The 13,931-nt window shown below is 44.1% G+C and overlaps 1 protein-coding gene and 1 long non-coding RNA gene across 3 annotated transcripts in view; both read left to right on the top strand.

Moving 5' to 3' along the window:
• Positions 1-85: 85 nt before the first annotated feature.
• On the top strand, positions 86-6,152 carry LOC150004014 (uncharacterized). The gene is made up of 3 exons (XR_016512265.1): positions 86-404; positions 4,856-4,994; positions 5,959-6,152. It is a non-coding gene; the product is annotated as an uncharacterized LOC150004014 (long non-coding RNA).
• Positions 6,153-11,617: 5,465 nt separating this feature from the next.
• TMEM65 (transmembrane protein 65) overlaps positions 11,618-13,931 on the top strand; it is a 38,692-nt gene continuing 36,378 nt past the window's right edge. Inside the window, exon 1 of one of the 2 annotated variants that reach the window (XM_090282733.1) lies at positions 11,618-12,446. In XM_090282733.1, the coding sequence (XP_090138859.1) occupies positions 12,143-12,446 (304 nt within the window). In that variant the 5' untranslated portion in view covers positions 11,618-12,142. The remainder of the gene's footprint in view (positions 12,447-13,931) is intronic. The other variant, XM_090282734.1, reaches the window with a different exon arrangement.

Consider the following 13,931-nt stretch of genomic DNA (forward strand, 5'->3'; position numbering starts at 1 on the left):
CTTGCTTCACGGTAACAGGAAATCAATAATAACAAGGAATTGTGTGAGCTTAAAAACTTCAAATTAGTGGGTATCCTCCAGACCCTTCATGCACTCTCTTCAGTGCTGCTCACGAATCCAAAGACGGAAGTGAACCTGGAATGTGGGGCAGAATTTGGAGAAAGAATTCCCGTAGTCTCATGCTGGTCTCTCAGGTCAGCGTCGGCAGCCGCCTTATCTGCTGAGTGAAGAGTGATGGAACGTCCTTATTCCTTTTCATTGCAAAGATAGTCATCACCATCCCACCGTCTTGCCGCATAAGAAACGAGTGTTTGGAAGTCAAAAGGATCTAAGTTCAGAGACATGGTATCACCTCTCAGAACCAGAATCTTCACGTATAATGGGAATCATGTTAACTTCCTCAGGTGAATGCTATAGTGGTTGTGGGATACATAAAATGCTTTGAACCCCGACCAGTAAAGAGTAGATGCTCAAAAGAGATATAATGTAACAAGTTGAAATGGTAGATGGCAGATATATACCGCCTGAAATGCTTTGATATATCTAATGAGGGAGGGCAAAGGGGAATTCCCTTACCGATAACATAAAATAATTGAAAATAAGAATGGTAAAGAAATCCTGTCCTTTTTACCTTCCTCCCATCATTCTACAGGTTAGGTAATTGAGACCCAGAGAGGTTAACGGCTGAAGCCTCCATTTTAGGTCTCTGTACGGAAGGCACAAGCTATGGCTAAAACACTCTTTGTTTTTTCATACCTACTCATTATCAATCAGATTTGTTCTTGGTTTCAGTTTTTCTCTATGTTAAAGGCTCAGAAATGGAGAAAACATGGACCAGAACAGAGTAGAAGACCCTCTTGGTGCTCCATATAGCCTTGGTATTCACCGACTCCTGTATATGCCAACTCAATAGCTTCTAATTGCAAGCATTTAGGAGTCATTGCCTAATGGCTTTCTCTGCTCACCAGAATTATTTTAACCCAAATCCAGAGTAGACTAGAAATGCTGGGGAATTACTGTCCAATGCCCCCCCCCCATCATCCCTATCCGGTGGGTGATGTGATTTGGTAAATAAATTTCCCAACTTCCAGATGCCTTAGGTGGAATACCTCTTGGGCATGTTATATACTGTCTCCCAGAGTTCTCTCAGGACTTTAGTTTTTCCATAATCCTCTCTATATCCTGTGCTTTCAATTTTTCTTTCTCTCTCTCTCCCCTAAATTATTCCCATCGGTGTATAAACATGCTGCTACTTGCTATCTGTAACAACCTCTCCCTTGACTCTATTCCTACTGATATTCCCAAGTTTACATTTCCCACCACTCCATATCTCCCACTCCCATCCCCAATACCATTTGTATCTTTGATACCTCAACTTGGTGTCTAATAGGCAACTCTACTTAATATGTCTAAAATAGATTTCTTTTTGCCGCTGCCCCCATCTATATAATAGAGAGTATGATACTGTCCAGCATCCACTCAGTTTTTCATGCACGCAGTTCAGAAAATATCTTCAATCACCTCCCTGCCCCCCTTTCCTCAACTTCCTATAACTATTTGATAGTTAGCTGCCATGAGCTTATATCCTCCATGTATTCCTAAGTCTATACCAAGTCAGTTTGTCTCTTTGATCTCCTCAGCCACCGTCCGGCACCGAGACTACAGCAGCTGCCTCCTCCCTTGTCTCCATCAGGACTCTCACCTTTTTTATTCTCCACATAGCGACCAGGATGAGAGTTTTCAAAACACAGGTTCTTACCCTCTCTCTCCCCACTGAAAAACAGTTCCTGCCTACCCCTTGTTCAGTGAATAAGCTCTTTGTCCTGGACCACCAGACTATGCATGATCCGACTTCTAAATCTCATCCTGAGATGGAAATGTTCCCCAGGCTAAGCACAGTCTAGGGACACCAGCCTCATTTAACTTCCCCGAATAGGCCAAGTATTTTCTTGCATTTTTACCTTTGCACTGGCTATTCCCTTTGTCTGAAATGCCCTCCTCTAGATGATGCAAGGGCTGTTGTTGGGTTGAGATATCTGTTAGCTGATATCTTTGCAGCCCATGCTCAAGGCGAAATAATTTTATGGTCACGATAATTTACAACCATAGTCTCAATTCAGAAACTAGAATGGCTAGTATCAAGTACTAGTTGAGATATGTAGCATTCTCTTATTCCCTTGAGCACAACACCCTCCCCTCACTGCAGCTCACATTCATGACATTTTTCATTGCCCAGAAAACACCCCGCTTATTCCTCAGATCTCAGGCCAGTCACAACTTCTTCAGGAAAAGCTTCTTTAAATTCCCACTCATTCCCCCAGTAAGTCCAATCTCTATTACTGATTCTTGTAGCACCATATTCTTCGCTTGTAGCCCTTTCCCAACATAGTTTTTCATTTTTTAAATTTGGTAAGTGGCTGTCTTCCCCCAAGTGTGTAAGTTTCAAGGGGCAATAAGCTGGATTCCTCCTAATTATTGTATTTCATTATTGCATTTATGAGGAACCACATAATAGAATGAATACACAAATGAATGAATCGATGAGAGATGGAAGAAGAAAGAGGTACCGGAAAAACAATTCATGGCCAGAAACTGTTTTAGTTCTAAAACACTGCCACTAGATGGCAGCAATAACCAGCACCAAAGTAGTGGAAGCTTTGGAGAAATGTTCTTGGATTTGGATGTCCAGGGCTAGTCAAGGGTCCTATAGTTCCCCACCAGTCTTTCTTCATTCATCCCTATTAGACGGCGCTTACTGACATGACTAATTGAGAGATGTGAGTGTGATTGGCAGCAAGTAATGGAAACTCCAACAAACAGCAGCTCAACGACAGGTGGGAGGTGTATATTTTTAATATAAAATCAGGGCTGGTGTAGCTGTTTAGGGAAAATCCCTCTCAGCCTCAGAATGACCCTTTCTCGGCTCTGTGAGTATACTGAGGCAAGGAGACGAGGACAGAGCAACAGAAACAAAGACCTGCCCTAAGGACTGCTGCCTATACCTCTGGAACAAGAAAGGGTTCCGTCACCACCATGACTGTTAGGGAGGCTGAGGCAGAATATTCCAGCTAGTGGGAATAGTATGTGCTCCATCCTGGTGCAGCAACATGCCTGGCCAGCCAAAGAACAGGGACTTGCAGGAGTTGAGAGGAGTTGGAGAAGTAGTCAGGAATCAGACCATACAAGAGATTTAGTCCGGGATAAGCGGTCTGTCTGGATTTTCTGTTGACCACAGTGGGAAGCACTGCGAATTTGAAAGCACACGAATAACATATGCATGTTTATAAGCTTTTACAGTTTCTTAGAATCACGAATCTTCAGAACTGGAAAGGATTTTAGAGATTACCTGGTACAGTTTTACTTACACAAGAAAAACAAATCTCAGAGGCAGTTGATGATGTCTCTAAGGCCATGGGGATAGTGCAGGAGTGCAGGTAGAGCTAGGAACTTGTCCAAATTCTGGCTCCAGAGCCAGAGTTCTTTCTATTTCAGTACTTTGCCTTGCCATCTTAAGCTGGTACTGATGAGGAAGAATTCAGAGGCTTCTTTTGAAACTCTCTGAAAAACTGTTCCTAAGCTACAAGACAATCTATTAACAAGAATGTGCAGTCGTCAAGCTTGAAAAACAATTAGTGTAAAGACCTTGCTAATGCTCTGGGAAAAATCAATACTAAATTGGGGTATCAACGAACCCATTTACTTGTCATTGAGCACGTACACCTGCTATTCGAAATACCTCACATATAACCTTGGAATCAGAATTTTATAACTTATGAGACCTTTGAGTTCATTTAGTCTAATCTTTTTAACAACAAGGAAATTGATTCACCTGTGTTACTCTCTGAGGACTCCTTACAGTGGTGTTTTCTTTTTTTATTAAATATCATTTACTTATTTACATTGCAACTTTTGAATTTGAGATTTTCAGGATATTTGTTGATGGTGGTAGGAGTGATTTGTTTGAACTGTCATTAAATTTGACTGATTGATTCATTTAGAAAACTTAATGAGCATGTAATATGTGCTCACAGTCAAACCCTAAGGGATACAACAGAAAGAGATAAAGAATGTCCCTATCATTATGAAGCCTGTGTTCTTTTCCATTGCATTTATCAGTTAAAGAAACCCTTAGGAAAAAGGTGAGAGGAATATATGTGTCAGAAGCTTTCCCAGCCATTTGAATCAACATCCGAATATGCTATAGTTCTGACCAACATGATGGTTGCTAGGAGCCCAAAGCTAGATTCCAAATGTTCTAATTACGGGCTGTAATAAAAAAGTAAACTTTGTTATTTTTATTGTCCTTTTACAATATGCTTAGACTTACTCTTACTATTTATCCATTTGACAAGCATTTATCATGCACCTACTATGTATGTACTGATAGGCACCTGAGACCCAAAGCTGAATAAAACACAGCTCTTGCCTTCAGAAAGAATAGGCATAGCTGGGATTAAGATGCTAATCACATAATTAAAAGAGTGATGAGGGATGTGTGTGTGAGAGAAAGAGACAGACAGACAGACACGGAGGCATGGGGAAGTTGAGAAGCAGAGCACTACAGAACTACAGAAGGAATAGCAGGGGCAAAAGCCCCCAAGGCAATGACAAAATAGGTATGTCCCTGGATCATAGGGAAGTTTGTGTGGCTGAAGTGTAGAGCAAAGGGCGGTGTGTAATGACATGAGGTCTCAGATGTGAACGGGGGCTAGATAGGTGGAATAAATTCCAGGAGGACTTAGTGAGTAATTAGGATTCTGTTATAAGCCATGAGAACAGAGGGGGAAAGGGGTCAAGCAAGGCAGTGAAATGATCTGATTTATGTTCTAAAATAACCATTGTGTCTGCTTTAAAGATTATGGATTTGAATGAGGATGGAGTGGAAGCAGGGAAACCATTTAGGCTAGTTGTGGTGTAGACCACAGATGATGGGCCAGGACTAAGATGATGGCTGTGGAGCTGAAGAGAAACCTTGAAACTCATACAAAGACAAGGTCACGATAACTCACTGTCTCTCAGTTCTAAGGTCAAGAAGTCTGTGCCTGAACTTGGCTGGGTCTTAGAAAAAAAGCTTGAACTCTGGAGTCACAGAGACCAGAGGTTTGAATCCTCCAGCATTAGCTGTGTGATCTTGGGCAACTCACTTACCATGTCTGTACTGTATCACTAGTTTTTCATCTAAAAAAATGAGGATTAAAAATATCCTGGCATGATAGGGTTATTAATGAAAATAAAGAGAAGTAATCTATATTAAAGGTGTAGCACAGTACCTGGACCATTTTAAGTACACAAAAATGGTGAGCTTGATTATCGTTGTCCTTATTCTTATCTATAAGCTGGAGATAACAAAAGCTACTTTGGAAATCTAAGAGGATTAAGGGAGATGAAGTATGCAAAGTACTTAGCACACACAGTATCTTCCATGTGGTGAATACTAAATAACATAGCTATTACTATGAAATTGATCAGCAGACCTAATCACTTAACTTCATAGCAACCCGGAGGTGAGGGAAGGAGAAATGTTTTGCTCACATTCATGAAATAACCTAGATTAAATTTTGTTTATGTGGCTTAAATGGTTTTGTCTGCCATTTTATTTTATCTTATTTTAACAATATACCACATTTTCTTTATCCATTCATCTGTTGAAAAGCACTTAGGTTATTTCCGTCTCTTGCTATTGTGAATATCGCTGCAATGAACATGGGACTGCAGATATTTCTCTGAGATGCTGATCATATGGTAGTTTTATTTTTAATTTTTTTGAGGAACCTCCATACTATTTTCCATAATGACCGTACCAATTTACATTCCCACCAGCAGTGTACAAGGGTTCCCTTTTCTCCATACCCTAGCCAACGCTTGTTAGCTCTTGTCTTTTCGGTACTTGCCATCTTAACAGGTGTGAGGTGGTCGCTCCTTATTTTCTCAACATGTCTAATCTTTTCCGTTTTTCAGGCCTCAGCTCAACTGCCTTCTCATTCCCGAGGGGGCTCTGGGAGATACTTTTCATTAAGATTTGAGCTCTTTTTCTGAACCGTCTCCTTGTGTTCTAGCACATAGGGTGCCTTACTTATAAGCAACTTGAAGGAAGCTTCCCTGCCTAATTTGTCTTTGTTTTCCCTTAGCAGCTAGCATAATAACCCTGTCCATATACACACTCAATACGTTTGTTGAATTTTAAAATTAAGTCGTCAATATTTTGTTCTTTTTTATTGAGTTATAATTGGCATACAAAAAACTACACATAATTAATGTACATCATTTGGTAAGTTTGGACATATGTATAACTTGTGGTACCATCACCAAAATCAAGGTAATAAATACATGCATCACTTCCAAAAGTTTCTGTGTGTCCCTTTGTTTTTGTTTTGATGAGAACACTTAACATGAGATCTACCTTCTTAACAAATTCTAAGTATACAATACCTTATTGTTAATTGTAAGTACTATGTTGTACAACAGATCTCTGGAACTTACTCATCTGGATAACTGTAACTTTATATCATTAAACAACTCCCATATTCCTCTGCCCCCATGCCCTGGTAATCACCATTCCTCTAATCAATATTTAATTTTATTATATACTGTTATTGAAAAGATAAAAAAGATCAGTAACCTTAGGAAGCTGTCATCATAAAAAGACCAGCTACCTTTGTTCCAGGTACCAGCAAGATTAAAAAAAAAGATTGTTAAGGCAAAGATGTGGGGGGTGGGGACTGAAAAGTCCTATTAAAATTGAGAAGCCAGAACCCATGTTGGAAGTAAAAGAGGAGGTCAAAGATGGTTCATACTCTGGGTTTGAGCTTGAGAGGTATACAAGGGAAATTCAGCAAAAAGAATGAGTGTCGGCAGCAAGAGGATATTTTGGAAGCAGGTTAAGAAATAATAGCTAGAAACCATTTTAATAACTAGAAGCACAAAAAGATGTTCTAAATCCCAAAACTGTGCATGGACATGGGTTATGCATGTGGGCCCAAAGCAACAGAATACAGAGCTCATTAAAACAGAACTCACATGAAGCCCACTTCTGACCTATCTAAACCAAGCGACTTTAAACACTTGAATAACAAACAACATCTGGCTGTCTTTCAGATTTCATCTCCCACTCAGCTTCTCTTCTCAACCCGCTATAATCTGACCTCCGCTCCTGGCACTTAACTGAAACTGCATGGCAAAGGTTATAAATGATTTTGTAATTGCAAATCCAAAGAGCACTTAAACATTATTTTTATCAAAGTTGTATTTTGTTATGGAAGTCAAATAGTTCTACAAAGTATATGACATCAAAAAGCAGTTTCTAACCCTGTGTCTTCCTATTTCCAATTTTTATTTCAGAAAAGCAATTATATTCAGCTCTTTTAGAAGCTTCTTCTGAGTACATAACAGGAGGATGTCTATTGTTTCTTTGTTTTTTGTGTGTGTGTGTTCTTATTGTGTTGGATATTTTCCATTTGTCCCCGGGATCTACTCTCTACCCTCTTCCTTGCTCTCTGTTCAGAGAAACTCACCTGTATGAATCAGATCAATGGGTTTATGAATGGTCCCTTTGGCTTTCAGTTGAGTTTGTTCTCTAGTTGAGAGAATCTCAAGAGGAGATGAGAAAGAGGGGCGGGGGGGGGGGGGGAAGAGAGAGAGAGAGAGAGAGAGAGAGAGAGAGAGAGAGAGATCAGAATATTTACGCCCATGGCTCCCTCCTTGATGATCTACTCTAGCTGGCTGTGTTTTCAACTGGAGGCCACTGCTCCTCTCAAGGAGGGTTACTCTACTTGACCCTTATTCTAGATTGTGGTCCCCATGCTCTCCATTTTTACCCCATTTGGGCCTACAGTTGGTGATAGTGCAATTGCTACTAAGTCTTGGATTACTGCACTATCTTCTACATCTTTATAAATTGTCCCTTTGGAAATAAACCCTCCTCAAACTATCCCATTTAGAGTGTACTACTATCTGTGTCCTGTTGTGACCCTACTTGGTATGCTTACTATGAAAGATAGATTTAGCTTTCTTATTCTCACTTCCTTGTTCTACATTCTATACATAAACACACACACACTTCTTGCTATGGACTGAATGTTTGTCCCTCCCACCCAAATTATGTTGCTTTTGGAGTGTTTTAGAAACGTAATTATGTTTAGATGAAGTCATGAAGGTACAGCTATCATGATGGGATTAGCGCCCTTTAAAAGAGACACTGGAGTGCTCTTTCTCCTAGAGAAGAGGCCTCAGATTCATGAGTCAGAATGTGACATTCACCCAATTCTCTTGTTTTTGGTGTCTCCTTAAGTGTTTCTGGTACCCCCAAACTTAGTACCTCTCCCCTAGTAAACTTCTAGACTTCTGCTAGGGAAAGGAAGTAGCCATCTTCTAGTTATACTGGATGTAGGAGGGCATGGGGCTTTGTAACTGCTCCCTTGAAATTTTTCACCTAGGTCTTTTAAAAAAAATTTATTTTTAGTTCAATTATATCTTGACCTTCAGAGGTACCTGGCATCTCCAATTCCTGTCCTTTTTTGAGGAAGTTATACAAATTTTCCTCCTTCTAGGTTGTTCCATTCCAGTTTGGTCCCTCTTAGTTTTCACCTTTCTCCGATTCCGTTGGTTACCACTCCTCCACCTGCTTCCTATCTTGTATTACTGGGGTGCTGTCATCTATTCTCCCATTAGCTCCGTGCTTGAACCTATTATATGGGTTCAACCCACCATTTCAAATGAGCACTTTCTTGTTCTCAATTTGCTTTACTTTGCTGCTGCATGTGAAACTCTATAGACCACTCATTCTAGAAATGTTATCATCCTTTGGTGTCTGCGACCATAGTTTCTTTTTTTTTCCTTTTGCCATATCATCTCAACTCCTTTCCTGGGTTCGTTCTTCTTCCACTGCTCACCCCTTAAATGATGCTGTTTCCCAGGTTTCTGTCCTCTTATATTTTCATTTGCACATTTTCTATAAACAACCTCATCCACTTGCATGGATTTAACCACTTCCTTAATGTTGTTGAGGCCCAAATCTATGTGGTTCCAAACTTACCTAAAGCTCTGAAATCAGATGGGAAAACAGGACCCTGTCTCCATATATCCTAAACAGGAAAAAACAAATATGTACCTCAACTAAACATTTGGAAGCCTCACCAAAAATCTGAGTTTAAAGTTTGAGGAGAAGGCACTTCATAGCCCTATTGTTTATATTTACCTTGATCAATCTCCCTCCCTAACTTCAAACATGGTAGAAGCCCGGAAGGGAAAAAAAGTTACAAAATATGACCCTGAGTCATATAGGTTTATGTTCATGCATGCATGTGTGGGGGTATTAAGTATGCATGTGCATTTTTTGTGTTGAATGTGGGACAGTTAAAGTCTTGTTGTCTATAGCTATGTTTATGGACAAATAAATAGAGCTTCATGGAGCATGAAACTGAGGACTGGAATTTTGAGTTTAAATTGATAGCTCCGCTCTTATATTTCCTACCTTGCTTCCATGAGATACTATTTCTTGCCCAATGATGGGCACTTCCCAACATGTAGATTAAACATTAGAAATCAAATGCCACAGAGCTGATGATGAGAGGCAGTATCGAATGAATGATGTAGAGGGATCCAAAGGAACCAAAAGATCCTAACTCAAGATTGATTTAGGATTTCTCAGGTATTTCTCATACCAAATGTGTTCTGCAGTTCCTGTGTTTCTATCTAAAGTAGTTCTTTCATTTTTTCCATCCTTTTTATCTATGTTCAACACATATCCATTTGTTTTATATGTAACATGTCTCATAAGCAAATTGTGTGTAAATTCAATTTCTCCTATTTTCTGTAGCAGAATGGAATATTCATAAATCACACAGCAAACACATTACATACAGCAAACCCCAACAAACAAGCACTTATCAGATTGTGATGTCTCACTAACTGGCTTAAGCAAGTCACATGGCCAACCCCACAGTCAATGTGGGACAGGTCTACATAAGGGAATGTATACCATAAGGCATAATTCTTTGGGACCATTACTGTAATAATATACCACTAACGCCTGGCTAGAAAATCAGTGATCCAGTTACCAAACTTTCAGCAATCTCTTTCTGGAGCCTACACACAAAGCTGGTGTCCTAGAGACTGTTGGAAATGGGTTCTTAGTGAGGAGCTTTCCCAAACCTCACTTCCCAGGACCCCACTCCTAACCCAGTGAGTCAGACTTTCTTGGGGGTAAGAGGTATGGGGGAGAGGGGGGTGCTAATACCAAGAACTTGAGATTGAAATTACTTCAGAGAATTCCAACACACACTGGATCTGTAGAGTTTCAAAGACAAGAAAGACAAGACATAGTCTCTGCACTCAAAGAACTTACAGTTTCCATGGAGCGCATTCTTCATTGCCATTAATACACCAGAGATTTTTTTTAAAATTGCTTTCCATGTCTCTTTAAGTTACAGCAGTGGTTCTCAAACTTTTGTGTGCATCAGTATTAACTGGCGGGCCTGTTAAAACACAGGTGACTGGGCCCAGCTCCCAGTTTCAGATCTAGGTGGAGCACCCAAACGTGCAGGTCTAACAAGCTCTGCTGTCTAGGCACCGAACTTTGAGAACCACTGAGGGTGACAACATGCTTCCCTCTACTCACATTTATTTATTGCACCTCCATGTTTATAGCATGTCTATTGCATACAAGGGTTTGGGCTGGCTGCAGCAGCAGATACGATGAGGACAGGATTTGGATCTTGATTACACTTGAGCAGATTTAGTCTCTAAGTGGATCTGTTCTCTAAGACAGGAAGCCTAAGTGTCATTAAGACAGGTTCAGATGAAGAGAGAAAGGAAAGCTTGGAGTAGGAGACTCTGAGGTGGGTCTTGAAAGAAGCCTAGGACCTGGACATTTGTAAACAGTGGGGAATCGCGGAATTCCTTCTGTTTTGGCATAGAGAAAACAAACCAACCTTGACAAACACCGGGAAAAGGTCTGTGACATTCTTGCCTCCAGCGCGCCAGAACGAACAGTCTGCAAGCTGCTGGCATCAGAACGAGGAAGGGTGGGCTCCGGATCAAGCTCTGCCTCTAATCGTTTTGCCAAGGGGTAGAACTGCCCTCGCCCTCTTTTAGGAGCTCCCAGAGCGGGTGCCTGAGACCTGAGTGTCTGCCCAAGGCCTTGGTGGGCGCTGATTTGGCAAAGAACGCAGCTTGGGCGCTCCAGCATCCAAGAGCTGAGTAGGGTGCTGTGACCCCGCGAGGTTCAAGGCGGTAGCGCAGCTGCCCGGAGCGGCCTGGCGGGTTTGCACCCTGCCCGTGCCGAGAGAGGGGTGGCACACGCCGGGCATTGTTCCGATGGAGCCCCAGGTTTAGGCCTGGCGCTAAGGCGGGCCGAGTGACAGCGGCACTAACCAGCCTGGTGGGGGGTTCAAAACTCTTCCTCGCTCTTTCCCTCGTCACACTTAAAAGTGACGGATGCCAGCACAACCAGGGCACACCCTCCCCGCCTCCATTTCCAAGCACCGGAGGAGGTGGGCACGCTGATGCACGTTCGCTACAGGAGAGCTCGGCCTGCAAGCCCGTGGGCTGCGCCTGCGCGGCACCGCCCCCTCCACGCCCCTTCCCTTCGCCCCGCCCCGTTACCCCTAATGCGGCCGCTAGGGGTAGTGGCGGCGGCTGCGGTGTGAGAATGTAGCCGCTTCGAGGACGCTGAAGTCGTTCTGAGTGGGAACGAGGGCTGGCAGGAGGGTGGGAAAGCTGGCGGGAGAGAAGGGCGGCGCCGGAGGAGGGCGGCGCGTGGCTGACTCATCCCTCTGGAAAGGCAGGCTGACAGACACGGTCCCTTGCCGAACCCGCCCGCCCGCGCCGCTCCTCTCAGCCGGGAGGCGCCCGCCCGCACCACCCGCCCGCCCTCTCCGGGAGCTCTCCCGGCCCGACCGCCTCCGATAAAGTTTTTCTCGTCCCAGCGACCGGAGGCGCTGCGGGCTTTCTGGAAGGGAACGGGGACGAAAGAGGAGGCGTGCGCCGTGCGGGCCCGGGGTGTGCATGGTTCCCGGCGCTTCGGCTGCCCATCTGGAGGACATCGGGGCGGGGTCGGTTGAGCCCGGCTCCTTCGTCTAGCCTCCGCCTCTCCAGAAATCGCCCTCCGGGACTGCCGCAGGGGTCCCCGCACCCCCAACCCGCCATGTCCCGGCTGCTGCCGCTGCTGAGGAGCCAGACCGCGCGCAGCCTGAGGCCGGGCCCGGCCGCCGCCACCGCGCCCCGCCTGGCGTCCTGGTGCGGCTGCGGGCGGGGGCTGCTGGAGCTCGCGGTCCCCGGAGGCTGCCCCGGCGGCCCCCGGGGGCTGGGCACCCATCCCAAGAAGGAGCCCATAGAGGCGCTGAACACGGCGCAGGGCGCGCGCGACTTCATCTACAGCCTTCACTCCACCGAGAGGAGCTGCCTGCTCAGGGAGCTGCACCGCTTCGAGTCCATTGCCATCGCCCAAGGTAAGCGGGGGCGCGTGGGGGTGCGCCCGGGGGCCCGGCGCCCTTCCCTGCCCCGCAGCCCCCTCGGCCTGGGCCCCCCGCCGTCGCCGTCCCAGTCCCACTCGCCGGCCCCCCTCGCCCGCTTGGCTCCGCGCCTGGGACATCGAGGGGGGAACTTGCCGCCTCCTGAGCGTCCCCGGGGCAGGTAGGACTGGCGCTGACCGAGCCAGGCAGCCGGGGCCAAGACTTGGCTGGCTGGCGCTTCCCCAGCCTCGGAAGCCGGAGCCTCAGCCCCCACTGCCGGCGGGTATGGTTTGATCTGCCGTGTGCCTCCCCTCCGCAGCCCTCTCGTCCTTAAGCCCTCGATGCTTGCCTGCCACCGTGCAGCCATGCAGGTGGCATGCCTGCGTCCTCCGAAAGTGCTACAGACCCGAGAGGCAGGAAGAAACTTTCTTGATTGGTTACGAAACGAAGCTGTACGGGCGCCCATAAGAAGAGAGGCTGCTTCACAGGCAGAGATGCTCTGCGCTCCTTGTTCTCACGCACCTCTGGTTGTATTCATTTGAGCAGCCGAAGGAAACATGTCCCTGGAAAATGGAGAGAATAGATCAAACCAGCACCTGCATATACGTAACTTGCAAGCCCAGATAAGTGCGGTGCTTCGCTAAACTCCAGTTTTTGTTGTTTCCCCAGAGGTTGAAAGAATGAAGTAAACAAGAAAGTACTTTTCTGAGAAACTGGGGCTCTATAAGACAAAGCGAACTTTTGCTCAGAAGTAATCTGGAAGGGTGAAAGCAAAGCTATTTTTAAGTTAACATGTTAAAGTGGGATTTTTAAAAACCAGTGCAGAACAGTGGTAGGTCAGAATTTGAGTCCAGCTGAAAAAGCTAAACACTCATAAAATCAAAAGGATGAAAGGAGCAAAGGATAAAATCATTCCATCTTAGAATGTTTTTGCCACTTAAATGTGGTGATACAGACAAAATACATTGCTACTATTTTATATTGCATCCTGATGTGTTTGGAAATTAAAAGTTTACTTCCCCTCCTTAAAGTTGGTAGGTGCATAACCATTCTAGCCTGACTTATCTATACTGTTGATACTTCTTCAGAAACTTTTTATTAGTTGTGTCTTTTAACCACTTTCTCCCCCCTCAGTTCAGGGAATTGTGGACCAATTTATGGTATTGGATGATTCAATTGTCTACCCACAGAGCTTTTACAGGAAAAATGTAGCATTGCAATCAGTTCACTTATTAAATGTATAATCATGTTATATGAAGTCATAATCAAATGCTAGCATATTTTGTAAGCTATGTGTGTACTCAGTTTATAGTTTTTAAAATATTCAGTTCTGAAAATGAGCCCCTTGAAAAACAATATAGACTCTCATATGCCAGAGCATTAATTTTCAGAATCGTCCTCTGTGGGCAAGACTGGTTACACACACATTTGACTTTTTCTAAGTAATTTCTTGGAAATTCTGCATTATCATTGTTACAAGCT

Source organism: Furipterus horrens, unplaced genomic scaffold, assembly GCF_987537825.1.
Source record: "Furipterus horrens unplaced genomic scaffold, mFurHor1.1.pri manual_scaffold_7, whole genome shotgun sequence".
NCBI lineage: Eukaryota > Metazoa > Chordata > Mammalia > Chiroptera > Furipteridae > Furipterus > Furipterus horrens.